Source organism: Botryllus schlosseri, chromosome 9 (genome assembly GCF_051294905.1).
Source record: "Botryllus schlosseri isolate E-star chromosome 9, Bs_hap1, whole genome shotgun sequence".
Taxonomy (NCBI): Eukaryota; Metazoa; Chordata; class Ascidiacea; order Stolidobranchia; family Styelidae; genus Botryllus; species Botryllus schlosseri.
This window is the reverse complement of record NC_137244.1, coordinates 27,018,571-27,045,532: the sequence shown is the minus strand read 5'-3', so window position 1 is coordinate 27,045,532 and position 26,962 is coordinate 27,018,571. Positions and strand designations below refer to the sequence as shown.

The following is a 26,962-nucleotide window of genomic DNA, read 5'->3' as shown; positions in this document are numbered from 1 at the left end:
AAATTTTAATCCATGTATATAACCCCCTTTTTTCATAATGACGACGCTAACCCGCGGTAATGATAACAAGTCATAGTTGTATTCAAAAGTTCGTTTTCATTTACCAAGTTTTCATTTTCCGCTGTTTCCGCGTTTTGGAGTTGCTCTACCGTGCTATAAAGGTCAATGACCGAACGTTAAAAACTCCGCTATCAGCGTTTTCTTCTTCGGCGCCGGTTGTTTGCATTGCGCGTTTGCGGGAGCCAGAGTTTTTCCGCGTTTTGGGGTCCATTTTCCTGTGTTCTGTTAACGCGTTTTTCGCAGTTTCTGCATCACAATGCCCGCAATATGTCTCACTGAAGTCATCAGCTATTCGTCCGAGGTACATCTCGAGTATTTTGATAGATCTTATTAAATTTCTTTCGTGTTTGATGATAAGTATAAATGTTACTGTGATTTTCACATCCTCTCAAGACACGAAATGTACATTGTTCTGTTATGATCAGATATGTGTTTTCTATATGGGAGCCCAGAAGATCTTTTTGACACTTCAGAACATGTTATCAAACGAATTCGCAAACTAAAATTTGAGACCGTTACTCAAAGTATTTGTTGCCTCGGACCATACTGTGGTGAATCTTGTAGCTGGTGACCCGCGTGGAAATCTTGATATAGGCCTAGATATAACTGGCCTTATCGAAAGCTGCTGTCACACTCGTCACTCGGGCTTATACAAACTACTGGATTTTCAAAAATGCGCAACTAGAACCAGACTCGCTACTAGAACTATTACTAGAGCTACTCTTCAAAACTCAACTAAACTAGAACTGTCGACTTTTAAAAATCCGCAACTAGCTTGAACACAACTAACCAGATTCAATTCTGAAGCAACTCGTTAATTATTATTTTATCTGATCAGTTTTCCATATAAACATCAGAACAAGTTCGAAATGAGAGGGCTGAGTGAGCAATGACTGTACGAACACCACACATATCGGTATCACGATTCATGCCAAATACGTCTTTTCTAGCTGTTAGGCATTTTTTTAATGTGCACACAAAAATATAGAATATGATCCGGCATGGAATTTTTTACCTCCTAAATGTCGGTTTCCTTGCCTTGTTAGGATCCAAAATTCCCTGCAAGTAACATTCTGCTTGACAAGAAATGGCTCACGAAACCAGGCGACATCCTGCAGACTTGTCAAATTGAAATACGCCTGGAGCATCTCACACCCATTGATTTCATTGACATTGGTAAGCAGACTGGTGCTAAATTCAAATAACTTGAATGTTTAATTTTATGTGTATCTATTTTGTCAATGTCGCCAATCGATAATGTCACCATTGGGGTTGTAACCAAGTCAGACGATTTTTTGGTGACTCGACTTCACACGAGTCACTTTTTCAAATGTGGTAAATGACTCGACTCGAGTCAATTTGTGTATTGACTCGACTTGTACTCGAGTCAGTGTGCATGACTCGAGACTAGGACGGCCAAGACAGACATTACCTCGTAACTTCGAAGAAATGTAAAGTCACTACATTATTGGTATTTTGTCTATCAGTCCAGGTATATATGGCCTGGATTTGTTAGGACTGACGTAAATTACGATATTATGAATGCGAGCCGTCCAATATCACTCGAGCAGAGTTAAAAAAAGTGGATTGAATAGGAATGAACTGAAAACTGAACAGTGAATATAATGACTTTGGCTCGGACTCTAGTGAAAACACTATGACTCGGACTCAACCCTCCACTAGCTGACTGGGACTCGGACTTGACACGGTGGTGAGTTGAAAATGACTCGACCTGACTCGAGTCAAAACTATAAAAGTGAGATTGACTTGTGATTGCACAATGCACAATGACACGAGTTGATACACAAAGTGACTCAAGTTGGGTTGAGTCATTTTCCATTTTTACGAAAAGTTTTTGAGTCAAGTTGGTTCAATGAGAAATTGCACCTCGAGTCGAGTCGCAACTTGTGTCATTACAACCCTGCTACCGACATTGATGCTACTCAAATGTAGTTGGTGATATTGACATGATATATATTACATACACCAGATTATTTTTATTGTAGGATACATCAATACGGGAGCTATTGAAATGAAGGTTGGTCGAGCAACTTGGTCTTCCGAAAAGTATGCTCTAATTATGCCTGCGACAAAATTGCATGATTTGCGGGTTCAAGCTCAAGGTGGAAAAAACATCTGCGGATGTAAAATGTTCAAATGTCCAGGTATAGCATATTGATATTTCACACCCTTCACATTACCGGACCATGACCTGACATATCCATCTCGCCTACCATTTTGTCGCTTGTCCTTCTGTATTAATTAAATTTACTTTTCATACAGTGTGCCTGCCTCCTCTTTACATCTCCTATGCCCAGGCGTCTGATATCAAATACTACTCCAAGTCGTTTCCACACCTTCCTATCTTTTCATTGTATCGCAACCTTGTGGAGTTTTGAAATGATGAAAAATTAATAATAAACTGAACTGAACCTTAGGTAGCAGACTAGGCAATTCTTGTTGTCTAAACAGACTGATAGGATCAAAACACTGGTATTCCAATTCTCATCTAGTTTGTAAAATATTTCTATGCTCTCATTTTAATTCTAATCAAATTTTTGTTTTTCCTGAAAATGCTACAGGTCAACTGTATAGTCCAAAACGAACCAAGCTTGCTGTACAAACATTTGCCATTCTCATGAATTTTCACGAATTCAGTAATTCTAATTGTAATCTCATTTGAAAAAAAACTGCGTAGCCATAATTCTAGATCTAATTGTAGTCTAAATTGGAAAAAAATCAGTAGCAATAATTCGAATCTGATTTGGAGAAGCTGAAAATTTTCTAGCTGTCCATTGTTCTACTCTGGACTTCAGGTCAACATTTGTACTTCCTCGTAACAGTAGTTCTGTACGACTTTAGAACACCTGAACGCTGACATCTGCATACGTCGTTGGGACCGGATTCTGATAACCCTGCGCGAAAAGCTCACTAGACACAAGCAGATGGGGTTAGAATTTGTGAGGATTGGGATCACAGAAAAAAAAACGCAGGTTAGTCAGATTTGACTATGGTACTTGCACTATTTACTTAAATAGTTGTGTTTTTGGACTACTTCCATTTGCACTTGAACTATGTGCTTTTTGCAATGTGGATTTTGCAAAGTAGATAGGGGTTTTGGATAAAGTTGCATCACTTGAGTGAAATTACCAAAAGCACAGCTTGAAATAGCCCCGTGTAAGACGGTAACTGAATATTTTATAGATTTTACCTACTGGCATTTTTAGCGTCATGAGTCATTTTGCGTTAGTCGTGAAGTTAAATGCAATTCGAATAGTAGCCACCTTCGATTTCTGCTAAAGGTATGGTACTAGGGTTACGGTACCATATGTCCCCTTTTTTCAAGAAATGCAAATGTGTTAATATTTTTGAAATTTGTTCTCTTTTTCTAGAAAAAGTGTTGAAATATTTGCGAAAACTGGATTTGACTTACTAAAAAGCAGGGTTGGCTTAACCGATTGGCGCCGGCTGCAATTTTCGAAAAATTTTACTTCAATTTTCAAAATCGAAAAACTTTACCTTAATGGGATTCGAACACCTTAAATAAGGTGTCGTTGGATTCAGAACTTCAACGCGGATCCAATTGCGCCACTCAAATCATTTCGAGCACTGTGTCTGGCCACTTATATCGAGAGCAAGCCGAGAATTCGTTGATGAGAAACGTATTACATTTACTGTACTGTTTATAAACCTTAACATGGATATCTGGTGACATAGGCTTCTTGTGAATCATATCGGCGAGGAAATCATGATCATGGAGATGGCTCAGTCGATCTAATACGCCCTAATATCGCCATTATCCAATAGATACAGTTCTGAGGGTTTGCACAATAAACACGCGCCAGACCGCAGAGTGAATGAGTCATCGGCGAGTGAGCGAGTGACGCGCGTGTATTTATTAGGTAGCGTAGCCTTCCAGGGCATTTACAAAGCTTATAGAGCACGTAAATGGGTCACTTTAGTATTGATAAACGGAGATTGTCAAGACCTAACCATAAGGACAAACCACAAACGCATATCTTACTACTACGTAAGGTTTATGACGTTAGTTGGTAGCACTTCATACAAACATGATACACACGTTTGCGGGGAATACACAGCGTGTAGAATTGGTCTTGTTGCGATATATACATCACTATTAGCTGTTAGTCTGATGTAGATATAATCTTATGGGCATGTACTCTCCACAGAAACAATCTAAGAATGTCTACTACCGATAAAATTCAGGATATAACACATTATGTTACGGATATTCGTCCCTGCGTTTGACACTAGTGTGGTAGTCTGCAGGAATTCTCTTCACGATTTTTAGAAGCGGCCTTGGGGTGACATAGGCATAACTAATGTTGTTTCTTTTAGCCTTGAAGGTGGAGATTGGCTAGTTCTATTGAAAGAGACAATCCGTAAATGCCTTTCATTACTACAACGAAAGATATATATCGTTACACGACAGCTCTTTGTATATCCAGATGAACACTTTTGCGTAGGTATATGCGCTGAGTAATATTGTATTTATTCCGAATTATACTTGACTATTAGCCATTATTTATAATCGTAGAGGCAACAACTATTCACAGACACAATCTATGAAGGTATATCACTATTAGAACTCGATACATATCCCATTATGTGACCAGTATTCAATTCATCCATCTGCTTGAAGCTGGTACGGTAGGCAGCGAGAATTCTCTTCCCGGTTTTCAAATACAACCTTGAGCGATGCAGACATCACTAGTATCGTTGTTTTAGCAAGAAAATCAGAAGCTGACAAGCACTATTCATAGAAACAAACTACAACAAGTGGCTATGACGAATAAAACCAAAATACGACAGGGTATATGACGGGTATCGGGAACGCACGTTTCCGCGAAATGATGCGGTCGGCGGATATTTTTGTCACGCGCCTATCACATAGATTTTGAACACCTTATATGTAAATAATATCAGATACGAAGATATGTGTGAACTTGTATGGACACTAGCTTTTCACAGAAAGAAACAACTATGCTCTAAGACGGCTAGAACAAAACATACAGTACGTTATGTGAGAGTGGTCAATGACGCGCGCGTTGCCGAAAGAGTGTATTTTGCAACATATTTATCTACGGTATTTGATATCCGATTTCGACGTCTTAGATATAATATATATCAAATATTATGGTATCAATGAACTTGCACAAACAATATCTATCCGTAGAAATAAACAGCAAAGACCTAGCACGATTAGAACGGGATATATAGTGGTTCTGATACAGTACGCTTCCCTCTAACGGCAATGGGTAAAAATACCCACGCCGGCGCCAAACGGTTAAAATGAAACGAAAGATACGCCCGACGACCCTACGGGTATTTCGGACGCGAGATTGGAAAAATGACCTTTTTTTAGTCAACCCATGAATTATAGGAAGAAAAGTGTATTTCGGAACTCGAGTCGGAAAAATGACATTCTTTTTAGTCGACCCAATACTATTGCTCGGAAAAATTTCCAAATCACCCGTTTTCTCCTCCGGTATTATAGCTTTTAAGACTTTTGAAAAGTGTTCTCTTTTGAGGATCTCAAAATATGGTAACCCTGTATGTGGTGCTGCGACCAATTCTACTTCTTGAAACTACTTACTTCAGTACGTTTCAGACCTTTCATTTCCTACTTGAAGTAGTTTTCACATGTCTTGGATATTTCTACTTCTACTAGTGATCGAGTCCCGTCCCATAATACGGCCCCTGACAATGTCTCATTTTCGCTTGTTTCAAGGTGGCTGCAAGGTCAGAGCCGCCAAGTCATCAGCTCGGAGAATTACCCTTTCAGGAGTTGAAGTCGGAAATTTCGTAAGTGTGAAGTATTTCTACGATTCATCGTTTCGATGATATGCGTCCAATTATTTAATGATCTTGGCGATTTCGGAGTACCGTAAACCGGGGTAACATTGGACAATTTTCAACAATTCCGCTCTGTATCTTGGAAATGCTGGGGTGTAGTGGAGGCAAGTTTTGTGTTTTTCATGGGTCATGGAGCAAAGATTAGAATTACCTAATCCAAAATCTTCGTGGTCATAAATAAGTACCTTATTTTCGTAAATTATCCGTGTCCAAAGTTACCCCTGCATGTGGGGTAACTTTGGAAAATGTAGTTTTCTGTATGCCTTTACACTCTATTGTTTATGAAACCTCGTAAATAAGGCTTATTTGGCAAGAGGTGATGAGAGCAGTGGCTAAAACTGAAACAAAATAGTTTATGTCGGGCCTATTGCATGATTTTTACCTAATCCACCCCCCCCCCAAAAAAAAAATTAGGTAGTTTATGAAGGGTAATGCTCCCTTATTCATCCCTTATCTCAATTTCCCCTCATGCCTTCACCAATTGGGACTTATAAATAACATGTATATGGTGATGAGGGGTATCCCACTGGCAGTGTCAGCAACCGACAGCAAACATTAAGCATGTTACCGTGAATTATTGCCGATTTCAAATATGTTACTCTTTTTTAAAAGAATCACTTTCCCTTTATTATGTCCGCTGATGGATATATTTGTCATGATTTACGATATCCCATATTCAGCAGGCACATCTTTAGGAGTATGTGATAAGTTTTTGAAGTAGCTTACGCCCGATTACAATCTCTCAACTCATTGCCTACCCATTTTTCATATTTTGGCAAACTCTTAACTTGTTGACCGTCTCATTCCATTTTAAGATGCCATCAGGCCGGTCATAATGACTATAGTTGACGATACACTTTGACACAGATGAAGCAGCCACTTTCCAGAGCTCTCAATATCACATTTTCCACTGTCCAAAGTTGCCACGTTCTGATGAAATTTTACGGGGCAACTTTGGACATCACATTTTCTTGTATTGATTTAAGGGTGAGCCCACTGAGATTTTTGCCATGGATTAAGACTACTTAGAGGTATCTGCTGCCAAGTTTTGAATCTATGAACCACATGCTATCTATGTTTGGTTGTAAGAAGTTTAATGGCCATTAATTTTGATGAAATTGACCCCCGCCATTAATTTATCAATGTTGGGTCAAGTTTAACTTGTAGTGAAATGAATCCATCTTTTATTGAGACTACTTGTGGTACTCTTTCCTCATGAAAAAGAATTGGACATCCAACGGCAACCATTTTCCATCAATAACCATTTAAATCTTTTACTGCTTAGTGTCCAAAGTTACCCTTAAGTCCAAAGCTACCCCGGTTTACGTTACTGCAAGTATAGTGTTTCAAATTCCAGCTAGATGTCATAGCCAATTGGTTAAGCTAGATGTCACAGCATCGGAATATCGGGGTTATTGTTTAAAGTGCTTGGTATCAGGATTGGATCAAAAATCCGATGTTTTTCAGGTCCTAATGATGTTGGTAGTAATGTGTAGCATGTTTTGCATCGAGTATTGCCGAAAATCTCAGCCAAAGTTGAAATCACACTGGAGCAAACTACCAATCTAGTTAGCTGAAGGTCAACTTGCTGCTGGTTTTTATGAGTAGTTCTAGTTGCGCATTTTCGAAATCCATTTATTTGAACAAGTCAGTGAAATCAATCTCTTTCAAGATCAGAAGGAAGAAACCTTCAAAAGAGATTACTTGAAATGCACGCGCGCTCCGTTGACAACCAGGGCCTTCACAGAGCGGCCAAGATCCTCCTTTCTTCAAAATCATCTCGTCATAGAGTACATTCCAAGAACAACAATTCTGTAATTTGTGAGAAAGTGACGAATAAAGATCATGAGCAACCGGACTCTGGAAATAAGGATGTCAAAACTGATTTTAATACGCCGTCAACCTCTCGACAAATGGGTCACTTGCAAATCTGCACAGCCGACGTGCATGGCAACACTGTGGATAATGATGTGGAAGAGGTCACAAAAAATCCTGTTGCCACGGAAACCACACCATTACGAAAGCGCGAGATCAAAAGAATTAAGAGATTTGTGACCTCGTTTTTCAACACCTTTGAACCTGAGGATGTGGACTCCAATAACATTACACTGAAAGGTAATTAACGATTTCGTAATATATTCAATATTGATATTGAAATAAGTCTGAAAGTTTCGGCTGACACTCGTCGGGGGTAATCGTCAGCATCTAGGATTGAATTGCAACAAACATGACGTATAATAGGCTATATTATGGATACCGGTTTAATAAAGTCATTTTCTAAAGGACTCGAATCAAGTCACCTGAAAATTGCGACTCGAATCGAGTCATTACAACTCGGGACAATACACAAATTGACTCAAGAAAATGAGTTAGGTTGAGTCACCGAAAAAACGTGACACCTGGTAAGTCATCAGAAGTTGTAGTTTACAAATGTTTGTGTGTTTCATCATTTCAAGAGCTGCGCGTTGGCTTCGAAGCGATGTATGATGTCACACTGGACCCGGGAGGTCGACGGTATTTTCGAGAAGCCGCCGCAGACTTTCTGGAACTCGTCATGAAAATCAAGAAGCATAAAAGCGAATCTCGCGGTGCAAGACATTTCAACAGTAGATTTGAGCTGTTGTTTTTGAGAATTTTTCATTTCAGTTGCTAATAGTGATTTGGCTCAGAACGAGGGGAAAAGAAAGAGAAAGTAAGTTTTATAAAGTTAATTTTTCTAAATTTGTCTGCCTCAAGACAGTTGAATGACTAGAAAGTTTTCAGCTTTTCCGAATTAGATTAGAATTACTGAATTTGCAGAAACTTAGAAATTGAATTAATACCACATTGGGAAAAGTGCACCAAAAATCAAATTCACTTCTCATCGAATCAGAGGATGTTTTTGTAAGCAAGCCCACAGACGTTGATATTTTGATTTCAGGTCCGGGAACGACTGTGGAACGCCGACTAAAGTGACGAAACTTTCTTCTGACATGGACGATTGCGTGATAGTGGATTCAACGGCGGGAGTCCAGTGCCCGTTATGCATGAGTAGGATTCACTTATTTAAATATCGGTATCTCAGAGGTGGCCAGTAACGAACTGTTTTTTCTTTATTGGAGTGTTCAAGTCAGTTTTGACCAATACTACTTACCTGCCTTCGTACTGCTGTGTAACAGTTATTTTTTTTTCGATTTGGATTTTGAAAAGTATTGAAATCTCAGAGGTGGTCAGCTACACACGACTTCAAATGTGCACTTCCTAGTCATTTCGTATTAGTCGCAAAGACACATCTCACTATTGCAAAAGGAGCCATCATCTGTCAACTGCTTCAATTACGACAAATGCACACAGCCGAATTATAATATTGGAATCGTCATTTAATGATGTATTTATTTATTAAATATATGCGTGATTCTATTGAAGTTCCTTCATGACGAAGCTCGTGAAGTGTACCAACTTGATTGTGATGCTGCAATTGAACAAAGTAATGTAGTTAATGAATATAAGTGCCACTGGGATTGTGGCTGCGTGGGACAAACGAAACAAGGTTTGCATGACCCCATAAAACAGCATGATTCTTTCCAATTATCTACTAGATTTACTAGAACAGCCTCGGTGAAAAGATCACCTTCGACTATTGACTTGTCCACTTGCAAAGGCCAGAGATTCTGCCATTGGCAAACATTTGTTGGATAATCCTATATATGCCTACTGAAGGACTTCATGTACCATCTTACAATAATACATTGAGCTTGAACGCTATCTTCGCTTTGAACATTTGAAATATCATGCTGGTGACGTCATATTTTGTGATACGATTGTTGATATACAATGTTCTTTCCAATTCTCTTCTAGTTGCTGACGATTACCCCTGCCGAGTGTCAGCTGAAAATATTCGGGTTCATTTCAATAAGAATATATACTATGCCACTATATATTGATTGTGTTGGTATCCTTTGAAAGAAATGTGACACTGTAAACATTCGCTTAATTGCACTGTTGGAATATATCGAAGTTTGCTAAAAAGTCTCTGTAGCTTTCAACAATAACTGCTTACTAGTCCGAAACGAATTGTATTCTACTTTTAAACAATTTTTATAACAGTAGCACCATTGTGACACGTGCTCATTTGCTCAAAATATACCATGAGCTCTGTATTGCGACACTATACGTCCCACACTTCTAAACATATTTAAAATTTAATGTTTTTTTTTTCTCCAATTAATGAACAATCTCCCAACTTCTTGCATTTTGGAATTGAGATATAAATTTCTGATATATTGAGTGGGCCGGTAAGCAACTTGCCACTGACCGGCAGTTGAGAACCACTTTACCAGAGTACTTTAATGGTTGCTCGACATATGAGCATGCGACACAATGGAAAAGGACAGTGGAGCATGGGACACTTCAGCATGTGACTTTATAACCCCAAAACTAACCCTGACCTGAAACATAACCCGAAAGTTTACCGCTATATACATCCTAACCATAGCCTTACCCCAACCCAAGCCTAAATTCAGCCCTAACCAACCCCTAACCCATAATTTAACTCGCATGCTCATATGTCCATGGACCTACTTTAACATCTTCAATTTTCTTTTGTTGAAATATTTGTAACATATCTTGGATATTACTACTTTAATTTTAATTCAGTAGAAATTTACAGGGTTTCTTTTACTTTTCACTTGAGTAGAAACCTTGAATACTTCGACCACCTCTGCCACGGAGCGAGATAATGTAATGGTGATGCGTCTGGCTTCTCGATCGAAAACTGGTATCCGTGGCTATCTCACTAGACACTCAGCATCCATGGAGGAGAGAAAAAAAACGGGGGTGCAGACTAGGTGACCTCACGGTCGTATCGCATCTCTGTCGTCAAAGCATCTCGATGGTGCAGGCGAAAAAGAATATCATCTCTCTTTCTGCAGAATCTATCAACTAGCTGAAACGACTCACAGATCTATGATTTTCTTTGCAATGAAATCTTTCAATGTCAGCTTTTAAACTCGATTTTGCAGACGACTTCCCGTCCGAACTTATTGTTGATCATGCTGCGTCATGCGGGGAAATCGTAATGGTGCCAGACAGAATAGTGCAACGCGATCAGGTATTTGCAATTGCAAGCCCTCGACATTACTGCATATATAATGTCATTTTCAACCTAACTTCAGGCTGCAATCGTATCTTCAATTGACCTCAGCGATAACATGGGCTTGACTGAGGCTGAAAAGCAACATTGGCTGAATTTTTCGAGGTATCTGAGTGATTTGGTTCTGAATCGAGTGTTAATTCACAGATATGTCATTTCGTGTAACATTCGTAGCTCTGTACCCCATGTTTCGTATGCTACGATACGTCTAATCAAGGTTTCAAGGCCTTCACAGTGGAAAATACTATCTAAACTATTAATTTACCTTGATAAATTAACTCTTATTGGCAAGGAGAGTATAAGTTAAGTACTAGAATTATTACTCGATTCAGATACGAGTACTCAAATCATTGTGCCTAGCCTTACTGGCCACATAAGCTCTTCAAATTTATGTTGATCTTATTATGCAGCAAACCAAAGCCATATCATCCAAGAATGGATAAAGCGTTATTCAAAGATCATGAATTGGTGAAATGCCCGACGTGTGGACAACGCTACAAGTGAGAATTGCAGATTCTAAACGTTTTTGGATATGCTATCACGACTAGACTTGTACAAACTACCAGTATAGTTAGTTGACGGTCAATAAGCTACTGGTTTCTCAGTGGTTCTAGTGTTAGGTGCGTATTTTCAAAAGATAGTTCTATCTAGATTTTGTTGTGCATTTAAATAAATATAGTTAAGCCGAACTAAAAAACATGTGATATCGTTGGGGATGAATCGTGATTCCGGTGTTCTGTTGTGTGATTTCCTTGTAGCCATTGCTTCTCCAAATTTGATTAGAATTAGATTACTGGCATTTCGCTCCAATTTAGTGAAATTAGACTAGAATTATCTAGTTGTCCAAGTCTGGCTCAGGGTCATCACTACCAACAGTGGGGTAAGACAGGGGCTGGTTTTTGGGGGTAGAAACCGATCCCGTTTTTAAGCTTGTAACAATGTGCATGTGGAAAGCCGGTCTGATAAAATGAAATTTAGTAAGTTGTTTCAGAAATTGAGTCTAGTTGGATTTTTAGTTAATCGTGGATTTTTAGAGGTTGTTAAGAGTCTTGTAACCAAGCCACAAGTCTATTCTACTCTGATAGTTTTGACTTGAGTCAAGTCTGAGTCCAACTCTGAGTTCAGAGGTTCGAGTCCTAGTCACAATCTTGAGACTCGAGTCATGTCCAAACCACAGTTTAAAACAATGCTTTGGTGATATCGAACCAATACAACCCTGGTTCTAGTTGCGCACTTTGAAAATCCAGAATTTTGTTCAAGTCTCGTGTTCCAGATCCATCGACATAGAAGAACATAGCGACGACTGCGCTGCAAAAGTCAACAGCGGATTGGTGAAGAGAGGTCTATATTTTGTGAAGAATAAGTAAGGTCTGCTCCACCACTCAATCCTATTCTACTCTGCACGTTTTTCAACCTTCTTTCAATAAATGACCATCTTACAAAATAAGGCGTTTGTATTAAACAGTGGATTCAGACAATACTTGACGATCAGCTGAAGGTAGGTAGAAGACATACCAATGAAATATAATCCTATCTTACAATCAGAGGTTTTATAGCTTGTACTCGTGTAGAAGTAGTAATTTCCACGTAAAAGAAACTGAATGTAGTTACAAGAACTAGAGTAGTCAAACATCATAACCACGTTAGTTGGAGGACTTTGAAAAATATAAGTACTTCGTTACTGACCATATCTGCTTTTAGTTTTAGGCTGGTTTGTCCTTTCTTTCTCTCATTAAAAGATCCTCGTACAAAAATACATCATATGTATTAAATAGCGGTTTCAGACAATACTTGACATGCAACTAGCGATAGACTGAAGGTAACACACATACATTCGAAGGCTGATAAAGTAAGGGTTCAGCAGCCTGAAATCCTATCTTACAATCCGTTCTATACTCTGTAGTACAGACCAGAGTTGGATCAATTACATTATTTCAGTTCAATTTCAATTACAATTACTTTCATGCATGTTTAAATTACAATTACTCCATGCTAAAAATATCAAATTACAATTACAATTACTCCTTGCACGCTTCAATTACATTACAATTACAATTGCTGCTGTTGAACATGTAATTGAATAATCATAAATTCAACCGTGCTCCTTGACAACCGTAGCGTCGTAATTAACAACAATTCAAGTATTCATGTTTCATTCATGATACGCAAATACCCGGTAATTAATAAAAGAAAAACGTTTTCGAACTATTCCAGTATGCAGTATGTCGTTGAAAAAAGTATTATAATCATGCACGGGTTGGATTTGCGTATATAGTATATAATTAAAGAAATAATATTATTTTTATCGAGGGACGTAAGAATTAGGATGAGTGGTGGAAACAAAACCGTGCTTTGTCAGATCATCATCATCATCATTGGTTTATTAGCAATTTTATCAGTTCAATACACCACAAAAATGTGATACAATGAAAAGACAGGAAGATGTCGAAGCGACAAGGAGTAGTCTATGGAATCTGACACCCACCTTGGCCTAGGCGATGTAAAGAGGAGGCATGCACACTGAATGAAAGTAAAGAAGATAGTATAGAAAAAGAATGCAACAAGAAATAGGGCGGCATGTCATGGGAAGCGAGATCGATAGGTCAGTCGCGGTCCAGATAAGACGTTATATAATATCCGGTGGTCTGGTTAGTTAGCCAGACGAAGTAACGATGCAGCATCGTGATCTGAAATCGTATTGTAGATTGCCAACCCACGGATAGATGCGCAAGATGTGAGTCACGGATGAATGCACCGACAAACTTACTGCAGAGCCGGCTAAAAGCAGCAAACTTTGTAGTCCTACAGCTGGCGATTCAAGTATAGAAATTAAACATGGAACGGCAACGACCGATTTTGCAGCTTCGTTCCGCTTCGCAGAGGCTGGAGAGGAGAGTGGTTTTGCGTAAGCGACTGTAGGATTTCTGGCAATCCAAAAGCTATCTTCCCGAGCCGAGAAATTATTGAATCTGGTCTTGATCGAAAGCTACTGTTGCACCGATTCCGAAAATATAAATTTAAATAATGATCAGGCACTGATCCACCTAGAATCTGTCCTCCAAGTCTGAAATATCGGCATTGTTCAGAACAATCGGGTAACCGCAACACAATGACCGTAACAATGACCCGTTGCGACTCTCCGATTGTTCGAACAATGCCGATATTTCGACTTTGAGGACGGATTCTAGGTGGATCAGTGCCTGATCATTATTTAAATTTATATTTTCGGAATCGGTGCAACAGTAGCTTTCGATCAAGACCAGATTCAATAATTTCTCGGCTCGGGAAGATAGCTTTTGGATTGCCAGAAATCCTACAGTCGCTTACGCAAAACCACTCTCCTCTCCAGCCTCTGCGAAGCGGAACGAAGCTGCAAAATCGGTCGTTGCCGTTCCATGTTTAATTTCTATAATTCAAGCGTCCAAATTTGATGCATCTGGTCTTTATCGTAAGCTATTGATGCACTAATTCCGAAAATACAAATTAAAATCTTGTCAGGGCAATGTAACTGCTCCAAAATAGCCGTTTAAGGCCGACTGTTCTGAAAAGTGAGAGCGTCGCAGCATCATGACCACAACAATGATCAATTACTCCCAGCGATTGTTCAGAACAATGCCGATTCCCAGACTTTCACGACTATTTTGGGATGGTACCATTGCCTGGAAATATACTTTTATTGCGGAATCAGTGCGACACTAGCTTTCGATTAGGACCATACATATCAAATTTCGACGCTTGGATCGTTAGCTATGGGACTATCAATTCTGCTGCTTTTAGCCAGCTCAGCAGTTCGCTTCTCGGCGTATTCAATCGTGAGTCACGTGTTGCGAATCCATCCGTTGGTTAGTAATCTAATAATTGTATACAATGGCAGCCGAGGCCAGCATAGCAGAGATAAGCATGGATTAGGATTAGGTTTTGAAAAAACAGGATTTGTGAAATTTTGTCGGATTTGGATTGGATTTGGATTAGACATTTTTCTCAGAACGGATTAGGATTTGGATTGGATTTACATAATTTCTGGGAGATTGAAATGTCGTGTGGCGAATGGCGACAAACTTTATTCAGATCAGTTATTAGTGTACTTATGGTTACTAAGTTATCTTGAATCAAGTGAACGTTGGTTGTGAAAGAAAATTTTCGAATCCCTCCATTGCATAAATTAGTATTTTTTTCTGAATTTTCAGTTGGAATCGGATTAGGATTGGACATGGACTTCAATATGAAAAAGTTGTGGATTAGGATTTGGAGGTTCGGATTTGGATTGGATTAGGACATAGAAATTTCAAATCCGCTCATCTCTGCAGCATAGCGGTAAAAATAAAAAACTTCGCCCGCAAGGGCGCAGTCAAGGGCTTCCTCGAATGGATCCACCAAATTCCTTGTCGACATTTAAAGAGAATGCATTATAAGTCAATTATTTTATGTTGTGCTTGTCAGGTCTCAATAGCAATTTAATGTAATTGAAATTGTAATTGAGCAAAATTTTTGTCAAATTACAATTACAATTACACAAAATAAAAATGCTTCAATTACAATTACATTGAAATAGGTAATTAATTACATTCAATTACATTACAAATTACAATTGATCCAACTCTGGTACAGACCTTCAATATACAATTGAATTTTACATTCATATTGAAATAAACCCCAATATTATTTTGGCCGACACTGGTTAGCACACTTGGTCTACTAGAAAATGTTTAGCTCTTCCAAATTCAATTAGAATTATTGCCACAATGCTTTTCCAAGTTAGATTAGTCGCAAGGTTGTTTTCAATTCTCTACTAGTTGCTGACAATTACTCCTGACAAGTGTCAGCTGAAAATATTCGGGCTTACTTCAATATGAATATATTATTATATTGTTCTACTCTGCTTTGTGTACATTTTCCAACCTTTATTATTTCAATAAACGGTCATCATACAAAAATACGGCATATGCATTAACAGTGATCTTAGACAATGCTCAACATTCAACTCGCGACAGGGGGTGACTCTAAGTAGCACACGCACATCTGATCCTTGCTCATTAGTATCAGCGAATCCCCATCTGGGTGCCACGCTAATGAATGTACATGAAACGCAGCCCCAACCGGCACTTGCACTGAGACGCAACCAGAAGGCGACCACATGTATATCTTGTCATTTCCTGTAGACACAGCCAAACGACTCGATTTCGGATCCCATTTTATGGACTTGATCGGGGAGACTTGGTTTAGAACCACATATAAAGATAACTTCTGCATATTCCATATAAACACGCTGGATTTCATACTTTCATCAATCGACGCGAGGTATTTATTGTCCGGGCTGAATTCAATCCACGAAGCTCCGATTTTCGGATTGGGTTTGTCCAAATCTGGGGGAACATTTGGCAAATTGGCTGGTAGCTGTGATATCTCATATTTACTCTGAGTGCTGAATATTGTGCTCGACAATACTTCTTCGCCAACTGGCAATCTTGGTTTCATTTCCTCTTCTTTATAGACAGTCCCGGCAGAAATATTCGTCAAATGCTCAAATTCAGACAGAGATTTCCACGTAATGTGATTTAAAACCCTCACTTTTTTATCGTAGCTAGCTACGGCCATAAATTGACTAGTCGGAGACCAGCACATCCTTTTAACTCCAAGCGCCCACTCGTAAGCTTTATATTTCGCCAAGCAACGACCGTCCATAGCATAAATCAGGACCTTATACCACAGCATGTTATCAGCGACGCAGATAACACGCCCGTCAGGAGACCATTCCAATGACGCCATATCCTCTGTTTCACATTCGAAAATTTTCACCATTTGCCACGAATCAACGTCAAAAATTGAAATGTAATCCTTACATTTGCGGTTTTCGCCGAGTGCTAGATATTTGCCGGCTTTTGAAAAACTGAGGCAATCTTTTGAGTTTTTTATGTAGCGAATATACGAAACTGATTTATTCACGAGAGACCATACTGTGATTCGAAGGTTAAAATTGGCCGTAGTCAAAACATGTCTTCCGTCTGGACTCCACGTTGCTCTGGCCAGTCCAGCAGAGCCTTCATCTATTTTACATGTCCAGTCTGGTTGTTCAACTGACCATACTTGCACCATTCCCCTTTTGTACATAGCACATAACAGGAAGGCAGAATCGGACGACCATGACACATGCTGTACTACATCCACGCATGTGTACAATCGCAATATTTGTAAAGTATCCACATCTCGTATGATCAATTTGTATGACACGCATGACGCGAGATATCGGCCGTCAGGAGAAAACTTGCACAGGGAGTTAGATTGCTTGAATAGTTCTGAAAAATTCATATTCGATCTGGAAAGTGTAAATTGCGGAATTGAAAATATTGATATTGTAATGTCAAATATCACACATAAGAAACTGGAAAGTACATAGGTTGTTCAAAAACAACTACAATTTTACAGACTAGTCAATAAAATATTGAGGTTGCCTAAAAATAACGCAGCACATAAAATTTCCGACCTGTAGAAGCGTACTTATTAGAGCAAAAACTTTGATTCATTTAAAAAGATCAAATTTTGATTAAATTCGAACCCTTGGACCAGCATAGCTAAAGGATATAATTTGCTACCGTAAATACAATTTTTTCAAATCCAAAATTTTCCATGTTCCAATAACTTCGCTTCTACAATTTGAAATTGAGCCAAATTTGTTATGGATTGTTTTTTAGACAACATAACAATTTCATGGGGTGGCCAGTAAAGTTTGAAATTAAAAAACAACAATTGTTTTACTGTATTATCTACACTTCCACAGGTTGGAGGGATCCAAATTTGATGTGCATCGTTTTTTTAGGTACCGGTATCCCAAAGAAAAGTTTATTTTGAACAACCGTACTGTACATGCAGGTTACGCATTCAGCGTTTCACGATCAATTGGGTACAAATGAGTGATGTTGAAACTCAAAACATACAGAACAAACAGGAGAATTTCTAGTATGAAATATCTCCAATAGTTCATCAGCCTACGCTGAAAATTGATTAGAATCACACTCATCGAAGTCTGAACACTGAACGCTGATAAAGCAGCTCATCGCATCTCATAAAATTTACCCATCTCATTTCTATGGATGGGCACAATCACCCAAGTAGCCTACTCACGTATTTATTCGAAGGATTCGAGAGTACTGAAATTATACGGGCCTTGTCACGAAGAGTTAATTTATCAACGAAAATTATAGTTTCCATGCTATTTTCAACTGTGGAAACCTTGGAAGCATATGAATAGGCCGACTAGTAGCCTACATTATATGTCAAGTCATGATTAACCCACAGCATTGTCACAAAGTGCAATGAAATAAGTCTGATCGAAAAAATACCAAATTATCTTCAATATGATGTATAGAACTAGCATTATTGGTAGGCTATATTATTTGTGGTGGCATAAAAGATTCATGCATGACCTTTCATTCATACTGTTATGGCTTTGTGAGTGATATATACTATAGACTTCACTTTGTCCAGCGATATCAATCAGTAATCAATCAACTCAGTCTCAGGGAAGGTCAGATGGGAATATGTTAACAAGTTTTATTGGAGACGAGACTGTGTGTCAAATAGAGGCGAGTTCAACAGCAAGTAAATAGTACAGCACCCAATTTTTCACAGTATGCGATCACCTATGATGATGAACTTAACGGTATGTTATGGTTCATCACGGTTTTCATAATAATTTCAAAGACAATTAGAAGAGCTTTAGTCTAAAGTGAAAATGCGACTAGAAATATCATCAACCAACCAATTAACACCATCCAACAGATTAAATCCAGTAACTGCACTACAAGGAAAAATTGACCAGTGATGAGTTTTAATGGTATCAAGCTGTAAAACATCTTTAATTTCCTCAGACGATAAAGAGCCGGGCAGATCTTGCTTATTAGCAAAAACAAGCAAAGTTGCACCGGCCAGTCTTTCTTCTACAAGAAGTGCTTGAAGTTCATTGATACAATCTTCCATTCTGCGTTTATCAGCGCTGTCCACGACCCACACAAGTCCATCAGTGCTTTCAAAGTAATTCCTCCAATACGATCTCAGTGACTTTTGGCCGCCGACATCCCATATGTTTAGTTTGAAGCCGCGGTGTTCGATGGTCTTTATGTTAAATCCGAGGGTTGGGGATATTGTGTCGATATCTTCTCCGTTAAATTTTTTTAATATTGTAGTTTTACCGGCGTTGTCTAGACCAAGCATCAGTATTCTGATCTCCTTCTCTTTCTGCTTCATTTTCTTTAAGATGGTTAACAACCCCATCTTTTTCGTAGTAGATCCTCACAATGCAATTGCTATCAGACCTGTAAATCAGAACCGCCACGCTCAAAGCAGTTAAAATATTTGATTTTTTATACAAGTTGAGCAAACGTCGTCGTGATTAGTTTTCAACGATATTTATTTTTTGAAGATTTGTGAACTATGAACTTTAACGCTTGACTACATCATAAATAATATAGAACGGAATGAATAGAGGGAGTCCTTACTCCTTTCCCATCTTTTAACATAGGTTTTCATTTCTATTATAATTTACGCACGATGTATATGAGTAGTGCATTGTGTTATATTACGATTTTCCATTATATTATACGTAGCACCAAAATGTTAAATTCTAGTCTATATTTGTTGGTTATGGTACGATAAGAAGTTAATTTTATCTTAGTATGTTATTATAGCCTTTTTATGAAATTTTGACCTGGATACGATTACTATGATATCACTGTACGTACATTTGAAAAAAGGTGGTGGCAAGTCCAGAAAACAGGAGTTGCTGTTCTATAATACATCTATGGTTTTACCATTGATCTATCTAAACAACAGTTTTAAGCAGATTTTTTTTGGTATTTTTAAGAACTTGAAAAACTTGAATGCATCGATTATTTTATATGATCACAGTCCTGTAGTAGTTATCACAATCTTATTATAATCTCTGTCCATGAACTTCGTTTCGCCCCAAAATAATAATTCATGATCGATTCTTCTTTGAGACTACAGTGACGTCAGAGTTATTTCTTTTGTTTTTAGAAAAGGAACTCTGATGATGGCTTCCTCCGATTCGAAAATTATTGTAAATATGCTATGCTATCTATAACCAAGTGATTGAACACTATGGGATACCTTCGGGAATTAAAAAAAAAACACGCTATAGCCAATTGACAACTGTTCTCGAGATAGTTCTGGTAGAGAGAGAGCTGGATTCAAACGATGAAACAGAATTATGTTGTATTAAAAAATTACCGTATGTCATGATATTAAGAGATCAGCGTAACGTTATATAGCTAACAAGCCGTGAACATGGTAATTTCCAAGAAACATATAATATAAACCTATTTTAACGCTTAATAAGCTCAAATTCAGAAAAATATATGAGCAAGAAGTCGCTGCATAGTTCCAAATTTCGTGCATTCGAATATAATCTGGATTTGTCATCTGAGACCTCTCGACTCGATAGGAAGCCTATGGTGATTTGGGTCCATACGTCCATAATTTGTATTATCTTTTTGTGAATTTCTCATACAAGGTAACTCAAAAGCATAGCATTGGCCATGGACTTATTGGTCATTTGTTATTGCACTCGTAATTTGGTTCTTATTGCGAAATATATTTACACTTGTTTTTTCAGAAGGTGATCTTGAAAACAGATTTGTAGTCAACAACACTACAGTACGTTATTGCTTTAAAAATTACATTATCAATACTCAATCTTGTCTGTTTGACAAGAGCTGCTTGAATAATTTTCATTGGATTACAAGTTACACAGAATCAAGCCTCAAAATACGGACTCAAACTGTGCTGAAATTTATTTACTGAACAGGTAATTTCCTTTTCGTATTGCTGTTCTGTGCCATGTATTGTATTTCATGATTTCTGTAGGCTTCATGTACATTGTTTTTACGCTGTTTCAATAACTTTCAGCCCGTTTTCTTTTTTTGGTGTATTAGTAAGTCATATATGAAGTTGCTGGTGTGTAAATAAGTTCTTCCCCTTCTATACAAATATGAGTGTACTATGGATATTCCTGCTAATATTTATGATTCGTTATCAACTTCAGGTAAAAATTTGGTTCAATTGCAGCCCACAGAAGTGAAGTTATTTGAGTAGAAATTTTCGGATTTGAAAATTTAGTATTTACTGTGGGTGATTCTATGATAAATAACAATAAAATGTCCGTTCGTAAATCCTATTTTTTCCACATTCAAAATTTTCGTACCTAATAACTCTGCTTCTACGAGTTAGGACTAAACCAAATTTGATGCGAAGCATTTTTTGACAACCTAACAATTTCATGAAATAGCCAGGAAAAATTTGAAAAAAAAGCCGTCTCATAATAAATATAAAGTCTCTGCTTTTATAGTTATGCTTCTTAGCTTCTATAGGTCAGAATTGAACCAAATTTGATGTGCAACATTTTTTAGCCAACCTAAGAAGCCAGTAAATTTTGAGAGAAAAATTATAATTGAACAACCTTACTGTAAAATGTACATGCAGTAAAGTTTAGTCAAATATTTTACCAATGCTTCTCAAAAACCAGAGACAAATCTGCCTAGAACTCAGAATGATCAACGGTGCCATCAATAATTGATCAACCAACAAATATGTGTTATTTCTGCAGATTATTTCAAGAGTATAAGCATAAGCAGTAGGGTGGAGTGAAAAATGGAAAATTTTGAATTTCAAAACGGACACTTGATATGTGGTGCCAAATATCAAAAAAATAATTTCTATAATAATTTTGAGCTCATGCACCCTCTAGTGGTCGTGCAATTTCACCGAACGAGCCAAAAATAGCTAATTTCGCTATATATGGATGACCGCTTATGCTAGAAAGCTGATTTTGGGCTTAAAAGATGCGGAAGCAACAAGTTTCAGTTCACTTCCACAGAACTTTGTCGTAAAAATGAACAGAAAAAAAGTTTTAAGCAAATTATTGATTTTTGGCTGTTTTTTGGTAAAATTAGGGACTAAAGCAGTGGATACGATGCCAAAAGTGTGTAGTGATTGATCCTATGACTGACAACTCCATAATGAAAGCACATAAATTGCAAATCCATATTGCTAACTCAAAAACATCAATTCTATATTGAAAAAAGATGGATCTCGAAGATCGTTTCACTACCAGAGTATCAGTCTGCACAATCTTTAAAATCTTGTATCATATTAAAGAATCTCATCTCCACGTTTAAATCCCGACATATGGGCAGATGCTTCAGTCACCATTTTAACGTCTCTTTCCACTGCCTGGTTGTGCCAAGGATGATTGAGCCTTAATGATGATCACCTTAGATTTTCCAGTTCAAGTTTTTGATTGCTGGTGGCTGTTCCACATCTTTTAGATTCAAGTTGACAATTTAGTAGCATGATTCGGCCTTGATGTTTATAATCGGGACTTTAAACAATCTGATTCTAGTGCCAACGTTGTTTTTAGGTTTCGGTTATTATCATATCCTCCTTCAAAGTCGCCAATTAGAGTCTGGTATTCTGTTTGATCTGCTCATAGTTGTAATCTTGTTAACTGCAAGTCTTCTGAGGCCTTTAACCATCAACAATGGAATTGTGCATTTTTATTTCAAGCCATGACCAAAAATAAACCTCCATGCAGAATTGAGCAAGATATTTTTTCATGGATGACTCTGTCGCACATAGAACCTCAAAATTTGACATGTGCTATGTGGGACCAAGTTATCCGTAATTGTGCATTTTCATTTCAAACCATGACAGAAAATAAACCTCCATGCAGAATTGAACAAGATATTTCAGATTACTTGATAGATGACTCTGTCGCACATGGAATCTCAAAATTCTGCATGGAGGTTTATTTTCGGTCAGGGTTTGAAATAAAAATTTTCCATTGTTGATGGTGCTATACACTTCTACAACATAGTTTCCCATGTTACAAAGCTTTCTGATACATGATTTCGTAACCTTGCACTATCTTTGGTACAATGAAAGGCATATTTTGCACATCCAGAAAATGTTTTTTTCTGGGAATGCTCGCTGATGATGATGAAGGCCTAAGAAGACTTGCAGTTAACAAGATTACAACTATGAGCAGATCAAACAGAATACCAGACTCCAATTGGCTACTTTGAAAGAGGATATGTTAATCAATCAAAACCTAAAAACAACGTTGACACTAGGATCAGATTGTTTAAAATCCCAATCATAAACATCAAGGCCAAATCATACCACCAAATTGTCAACTTGAATCTAATAGATGTGGAACAGCCACCAGCAATAAAATACTTGTCATATCTCAAGCTGGAAAATCTAAGGCCATCACCATTAAAGCGTTGACCGAGGCATAGGCTCATGTGTAGGGATACAGGCCTAAACGTAGCTAGAGATGGCTTAATCAGACAAAAACTGAAGTCTGAAGTCTGAAGGCAGATGAAATCCTTTAACTCGAAACAAGATTTCAAAGTTTGTGCAGACTAATACTCTGGTAGTGAAACTATCTTCGAAATCTATCTTTATTCAATATAGAATTAATGTTTTTAAGTTTTCAATATGGATTAGCAATTTATGTGCTTTCAATATGGAGTTGACGGTCATGAGATCAATCACTACACGCTTTTGACTTCGTATCCACTGCTTCAGTGTCTAATTTTCCCGAAAAACAGTCTAAAAATCAATAATTTGCTTGTAACTTTTTTTCTGTTCATTTTTAAGACAAAGTTCTATGGAGGTGAGATAGAAACTTGTTGTTTCCGCATCTTTTAAGCCCAAAATCAGCTTTCTAGCGTAAGCGGTCATCCATATATAGCGAAATTGGCTATTTATAGCACGTTTGGTGAAATTGCACGACCACTAGAGGGTGCAAGAGCCCAAAATTATTATAGAAATTATTTTTTTGAAATTTGGCACCACATATCAAGTGTCCGTTTTGAAATTCAAAATTTTCCATTTTTCACTCCACCCTAATAAGCAGTATGATAAATGTGGCTGTATTTCCCTGCTGTTATGATGATAGAAATCCACTGATGCAGATTATATAAATCTATCGCAACACCAAGTACTAGAGCTACAGTACTTCACTATTCTCACATAATGCAATAATTGTCATTGTCACATTGTTTCAAAGTTAACCTAGGACAAAATAAAATAAAAATTTACAAAACCAATTCTCTCATTTTGTAAAATGGACATAAGCCACTCTGATTCTACGACGATGATATATTTATAGACATTGGGCAAAAATGGGCAGTAGGGTTGTTCATGAATAACCTATTTTTCAAATTATAATATTTTTCGGTTTGCTAAAGACGCTGCACATTAAATTTGACTCAATTCCAACCTGTACATTGTACAAGCATATCTATAAGAAATAGAAAAATTTAGGTTTATGAAATGTTTAGGTTTCCTAAACGATATATAACAAATTTAAAGCAATTTCAACCCATAGAAGTGAAGTTACTGTATAGAAAATTTCGAATTTGAAAAAAAATTTGTGGTGGATAATAAAAACCTCGAGTACTTTTTCAAATCCAAAATGTTCTACTCTTCTACAATCTACAGGTTGGAATTCAGCGAAATCTGATATGCAGCGACAAGCAGCGTTTATTAGGAAACCTAATAATTTCATCAAGCAGCCTATAAAATTTGAAAAAAGAGTTAATTTTGAGCAGCCCTGCTGGACAGTATATTATTTCAGATTGGTAAAATATTCTCTTTTTTTAAAGGTTTTGAAGGTGGAAAGGAGTTCTCGTTACTGAATAATGCATATTTGTTCGTCACCTGGAAAATTACCGTTTACGCCTGCCTCGTGTTGTTCGTGTAGTAGTAAAAGACTTTTTAGTTTACGTCCCGCCTCGCAAGTCCAAATTTTATAAGGAGTTACAAAAAGTGACCGCGCTTAGAGCTTGTTCCAATTATAGTCTCAGATATATCACAACAAAAGCCATGAAGTTGCTGGAAAACACGAATCTCGACAGAATCAACAATATTCTGTTTGTCAAAACTGGCAACTGTCACATTACGGGCAGAATAGAGAGCTATTCGTGCAAAATGGCTGGAGATGATAAGCGATTTTTCAAAACGTTCTCAAACGACGGACCGCCTACTGATCTAGCCGCCTTGGCACCGCCTCAAACGAGGCTTTCAGCAAGCCCTAACACATCCGGCACCTACAGCCGTAGTTTAAGCAGTGCTGAGGAATCTGAGAGTCCGTTAAGTGATGTCTGCAGTCGGAAGACTCTGTATTATTTGATCTCGACTTTGAACGCATCCTTTCGGCCTGATTACGATTTCAGCAGCGCGAAGAGTGAAGAATTTAGCCGTGAACCGAGTGTGAATTATGCTCAAAACTTCATCGACAACACTCTCGGTACAGTATTGGGAGAGCGATACTGCTATCTTCATAGCACTCTATGGAATACAATCGATCAGGAAATTGATCTTCGCGACTGCAACGTCTACTCCTACAATCCTGACTTGGAGTCTGATCCATACAGCGATTGTCTGTGGTCTTTCAACTTCTTCCTGTACAACTTGAAGAAGAAAAGGATCGTGTTTTTCACCTGCAAAGCTCAGTCTGCTTCTTCCGATGATGACTCTGGGCTTGAAATCGACTCCATGAGTCTGACTGATGAGACGGATGTCTACGAAATGGGAGAGGAGGATTGGGGCTCTCCTATCCTGGTCGAGTGAGCTTTCTTGCCGCTGCTGTGGTTTTGTACAGGTGACATCACACGGAAATGGTTTCCATTGTATAAGTGGACCGTTTAGCATGGACTGTACAGAAAGAGAGATTCATTTCGTCAACTGTAGAAGATTAATGCGTTCATTTGCAAACACAATTTTCAATTCGGTATTGACTGGTCTGGTACCGTTACGATTTTCATGACAGGCGTCAAGAGTATTTTCTCCATGGAGTAGATCGAGTATCTTCACCCTGCCATACTTGCACATATTTGTTGGCGCGGATATCAACAATGACTTGTGTTGTCAATGATTTTTTACTCGAAAATCACTCTGTGTTTTAATGGGTGACCAGTTGGTGATGTGCACTCGCTCCATACTTGTAACCGGTTCGCATTCATTATTATTCCACTTTAGCATTCTTGAACTTCTGTCTCGTTCTTGGTTTTTCCATCGTTCCTGATGATTCTTTGTATATACTATTTTTGTACTTCTTATTAAATGTACCCCCGAGTTATGGGTCTGTGTGATCGTACAGACCTAGGCACTGTAAATAGGGCTTGGCATCAGATTTGGACAAGTTCTAGCGTATTTAGTAATTCTAATCTACTTTGAAAAAAAACTAGCATTAATTCTAGTATAATTGGGAGCAAAGATGTGTTGGAAAAATGAAAATTTTATAATTCGTCATTGGTTTATTAGCAATTTTTATCAGTTCAATACACCACAAAAATGCAATACAAAGAAAAGACAGGAAGCTGTCGAAGCGACTTGGACTAGTCTACGGAATCAGACTCCCACCTTGGCCTAGGCGATGTAAAGAGGAGGCATGCACAGTAGGGCGGTTCAAAAATAACCTTTTTTCCTTAATCTTGCGGGTTACTTGATTAAATCGTTAGGTTGCCTTAAAAAATGACGCACACCAAATTTGAATTCATTCCAACCAATATTCGCGGATTTCGTAGAGTTTGAAAATTTTGAATTTGCCTAAAAATGCAAAAAAAAAATTTTTTTCCAATTTTCCTTCCAACCTTATGAAATTGTTGCACTGTCTTCAAAAACGATGCAAAACAAATTTGACTCAATTCCAAGCTGCAGAAGCCGAGTTATTCAAGTTTTTTGATGATAATTCTGGGATGATCCACCAATCAAGGATAATCCCAGAATTATCAAAGAAAAACTGGAATAACTCCACTTCTACGGCTTCGAATTGAGTCAAATTTGTTTTGCATCGCTTTTGAAGACAGCGCA

At 37.9% G+C, this 26,962-nt stretch overlaps 5 protein-coding genes across 6 annotated transcripts in view; 2 read left to right on the top strand and 3 right to left on the bottom strand.

Annotated features, from left to right (window-relative positions):
* Positions 1–7,252, bottom strand: part of LOC145446106 (methionine synthase reductase-like) — an 88,122-nt gene extending 80,870 nt beyond the window's left edge. Inside the window, exon 1 of the mRNA XM_080324327.1 lies at positions 6,426–7,252. The gene's annotated coding sequence lies outside the window, so the exon portion shown is untranslated. The remainder of the gene's footprint in view (positions 1–6,425) is intronic.
* Positions 108–12,515, top strand: LOC145446111 (uncharacterized). Its single transcript, XM_080324332.1, has 13 exons — positions 108–361; positions 1,107–1,236; positions 2,067–2,225; positions 2,923–3,053; positions 5,813–5,886; positions 7,610–8,052; positions 8,394–8,525; positions 8,584–8,629; positions 8,858–8,967; positions 10,938–11,026; positions 11,091–11,173; positions 11,479–11,568; positions 12,342–12,515. The coding sequence occupies exons 1-13, from the start codon at positions 317–319 to the stop codon at positions 12,433–12,435; spliced, it is 1,626 nt and encodes a 541-aa protein (XP_080180458.1). The 5' UTR covers positions 108–316; the 3' UTR covers positions 12,436–12,515.
* A 299-nt stretch (positions 12,516–12,814) lies between these two features.
* Positions 12,815–17,374, bottom strand: LOC145446112 (WD repeat-containing protein WRAP73-like). Of its 2 annotated transcripts, none has more exons than XM_080324333.1 (2): positions 15,667–17,374; positions 12,815–12,965 (listed from the first exon to the last, which is right to left on the bottom strand). In XM_080324333.1, exon 1 carries the CDS (start codon positions 17,372–17,374, stop codon positions 16,046–16,048), a length of 1,329 nt encoding a protein of 442 aa, XP_080180459.1. In that variant the 3' UTR covers positions 12,815–12,965; positions 15,667–16,045. The 2 variants fall into 2 exon arrangements, with proteins under 2 accessions (XP_080180459.1, XP_080180460.1); XM_080324334.1 differs by having other exon boundaries at positions 12,815–12,958; positions 15,675–17,374.
* Positions 17,375–17,380: 6 nt separating this feature from the next.
* Positions 17,381–19,470, bottom strand: LOC145446121 (ADP-ribosylation factor-like protein 2). The gene has a single exon (XM_080324344.1). The coding sequence runs from the start codon at positions 19,334–19,336 to the stop codon at positions 18,782–18,784; it is 555 nt and encodes a 184-aa protein (XP_080180470.1). The 5' UTR covers positions 19,337–19,470; the 3' UTR covers positions 17,381–18,781.
* Positions 19,471–20,689: 1,219 nt separating this feature from the next.
* Positions 20,690–26,228, top strand: LOC145446625 (repressor of RNA polymerase III transcription MAF1 homolog). The gene is made up of 2 exons (XM_080324972.1): positions 20,690–20,888; positions 24,754–26,228. The coding sequence occupies exon 2, from the start codon at positions 24,974–24,976 to the stop codon at positions 25,718–25,720; it is 747 nt and encodes a 248-aa protein (XP_080181098.1). The 5' UTR covers positions 20,690–20,888; positions 24,754–24,973; the 3' UTR covers positions 25,721–26,228.
* Positions 26,229–26,962: the final 734 nt, after the last annotated feature.

Excerpts from the sequence above, each read along its gene's own strand:
- LOC145446111 (XM_080324332.1), top strand. The coding sequence starts at position 317 with ATGCCCGCAATATGTCTCACTGAAGTCATCAGCTATTCGTCCGAG. Across the intron at positions 2,226-2,922 it reads TAAAATGTTCAAATGTCCAG|AACACCTGAACGCTGACATC; the intron begins GTATAGCATATT and ends GTACGACTTTAG. Across the intron at positions 11,569-12,341 it reads ACGTGTGGACAACGCTACAA|ATCCATCGACATAGAAGAAC; the intron begins GTGAGAATTGCA and ends CTCGTGTTCCAG.
- LOC145446112 (XM_080324333.1), bottom strand. The coding sequence starts at position 17,374 with ATGAATTTTTCAGAACTATTCAAGCAATCTAACTCCCTGTGCAAGTTT.
- LOC145446121 (XM_080324344.1), bottom strand. The coding sequence starts at position 19,336 with ATGGGGTTGTTAACCATCTTAAAGAAAATGAAGCAGAAAGAGAAGGAG.
- LOC145446625 (XM_080324972.1), top strand. The coding sequence starts at position 24,974 with ATGAAGTTGCTGGAAAACACGAATCTCGACAGAATCAACAATATTCTG.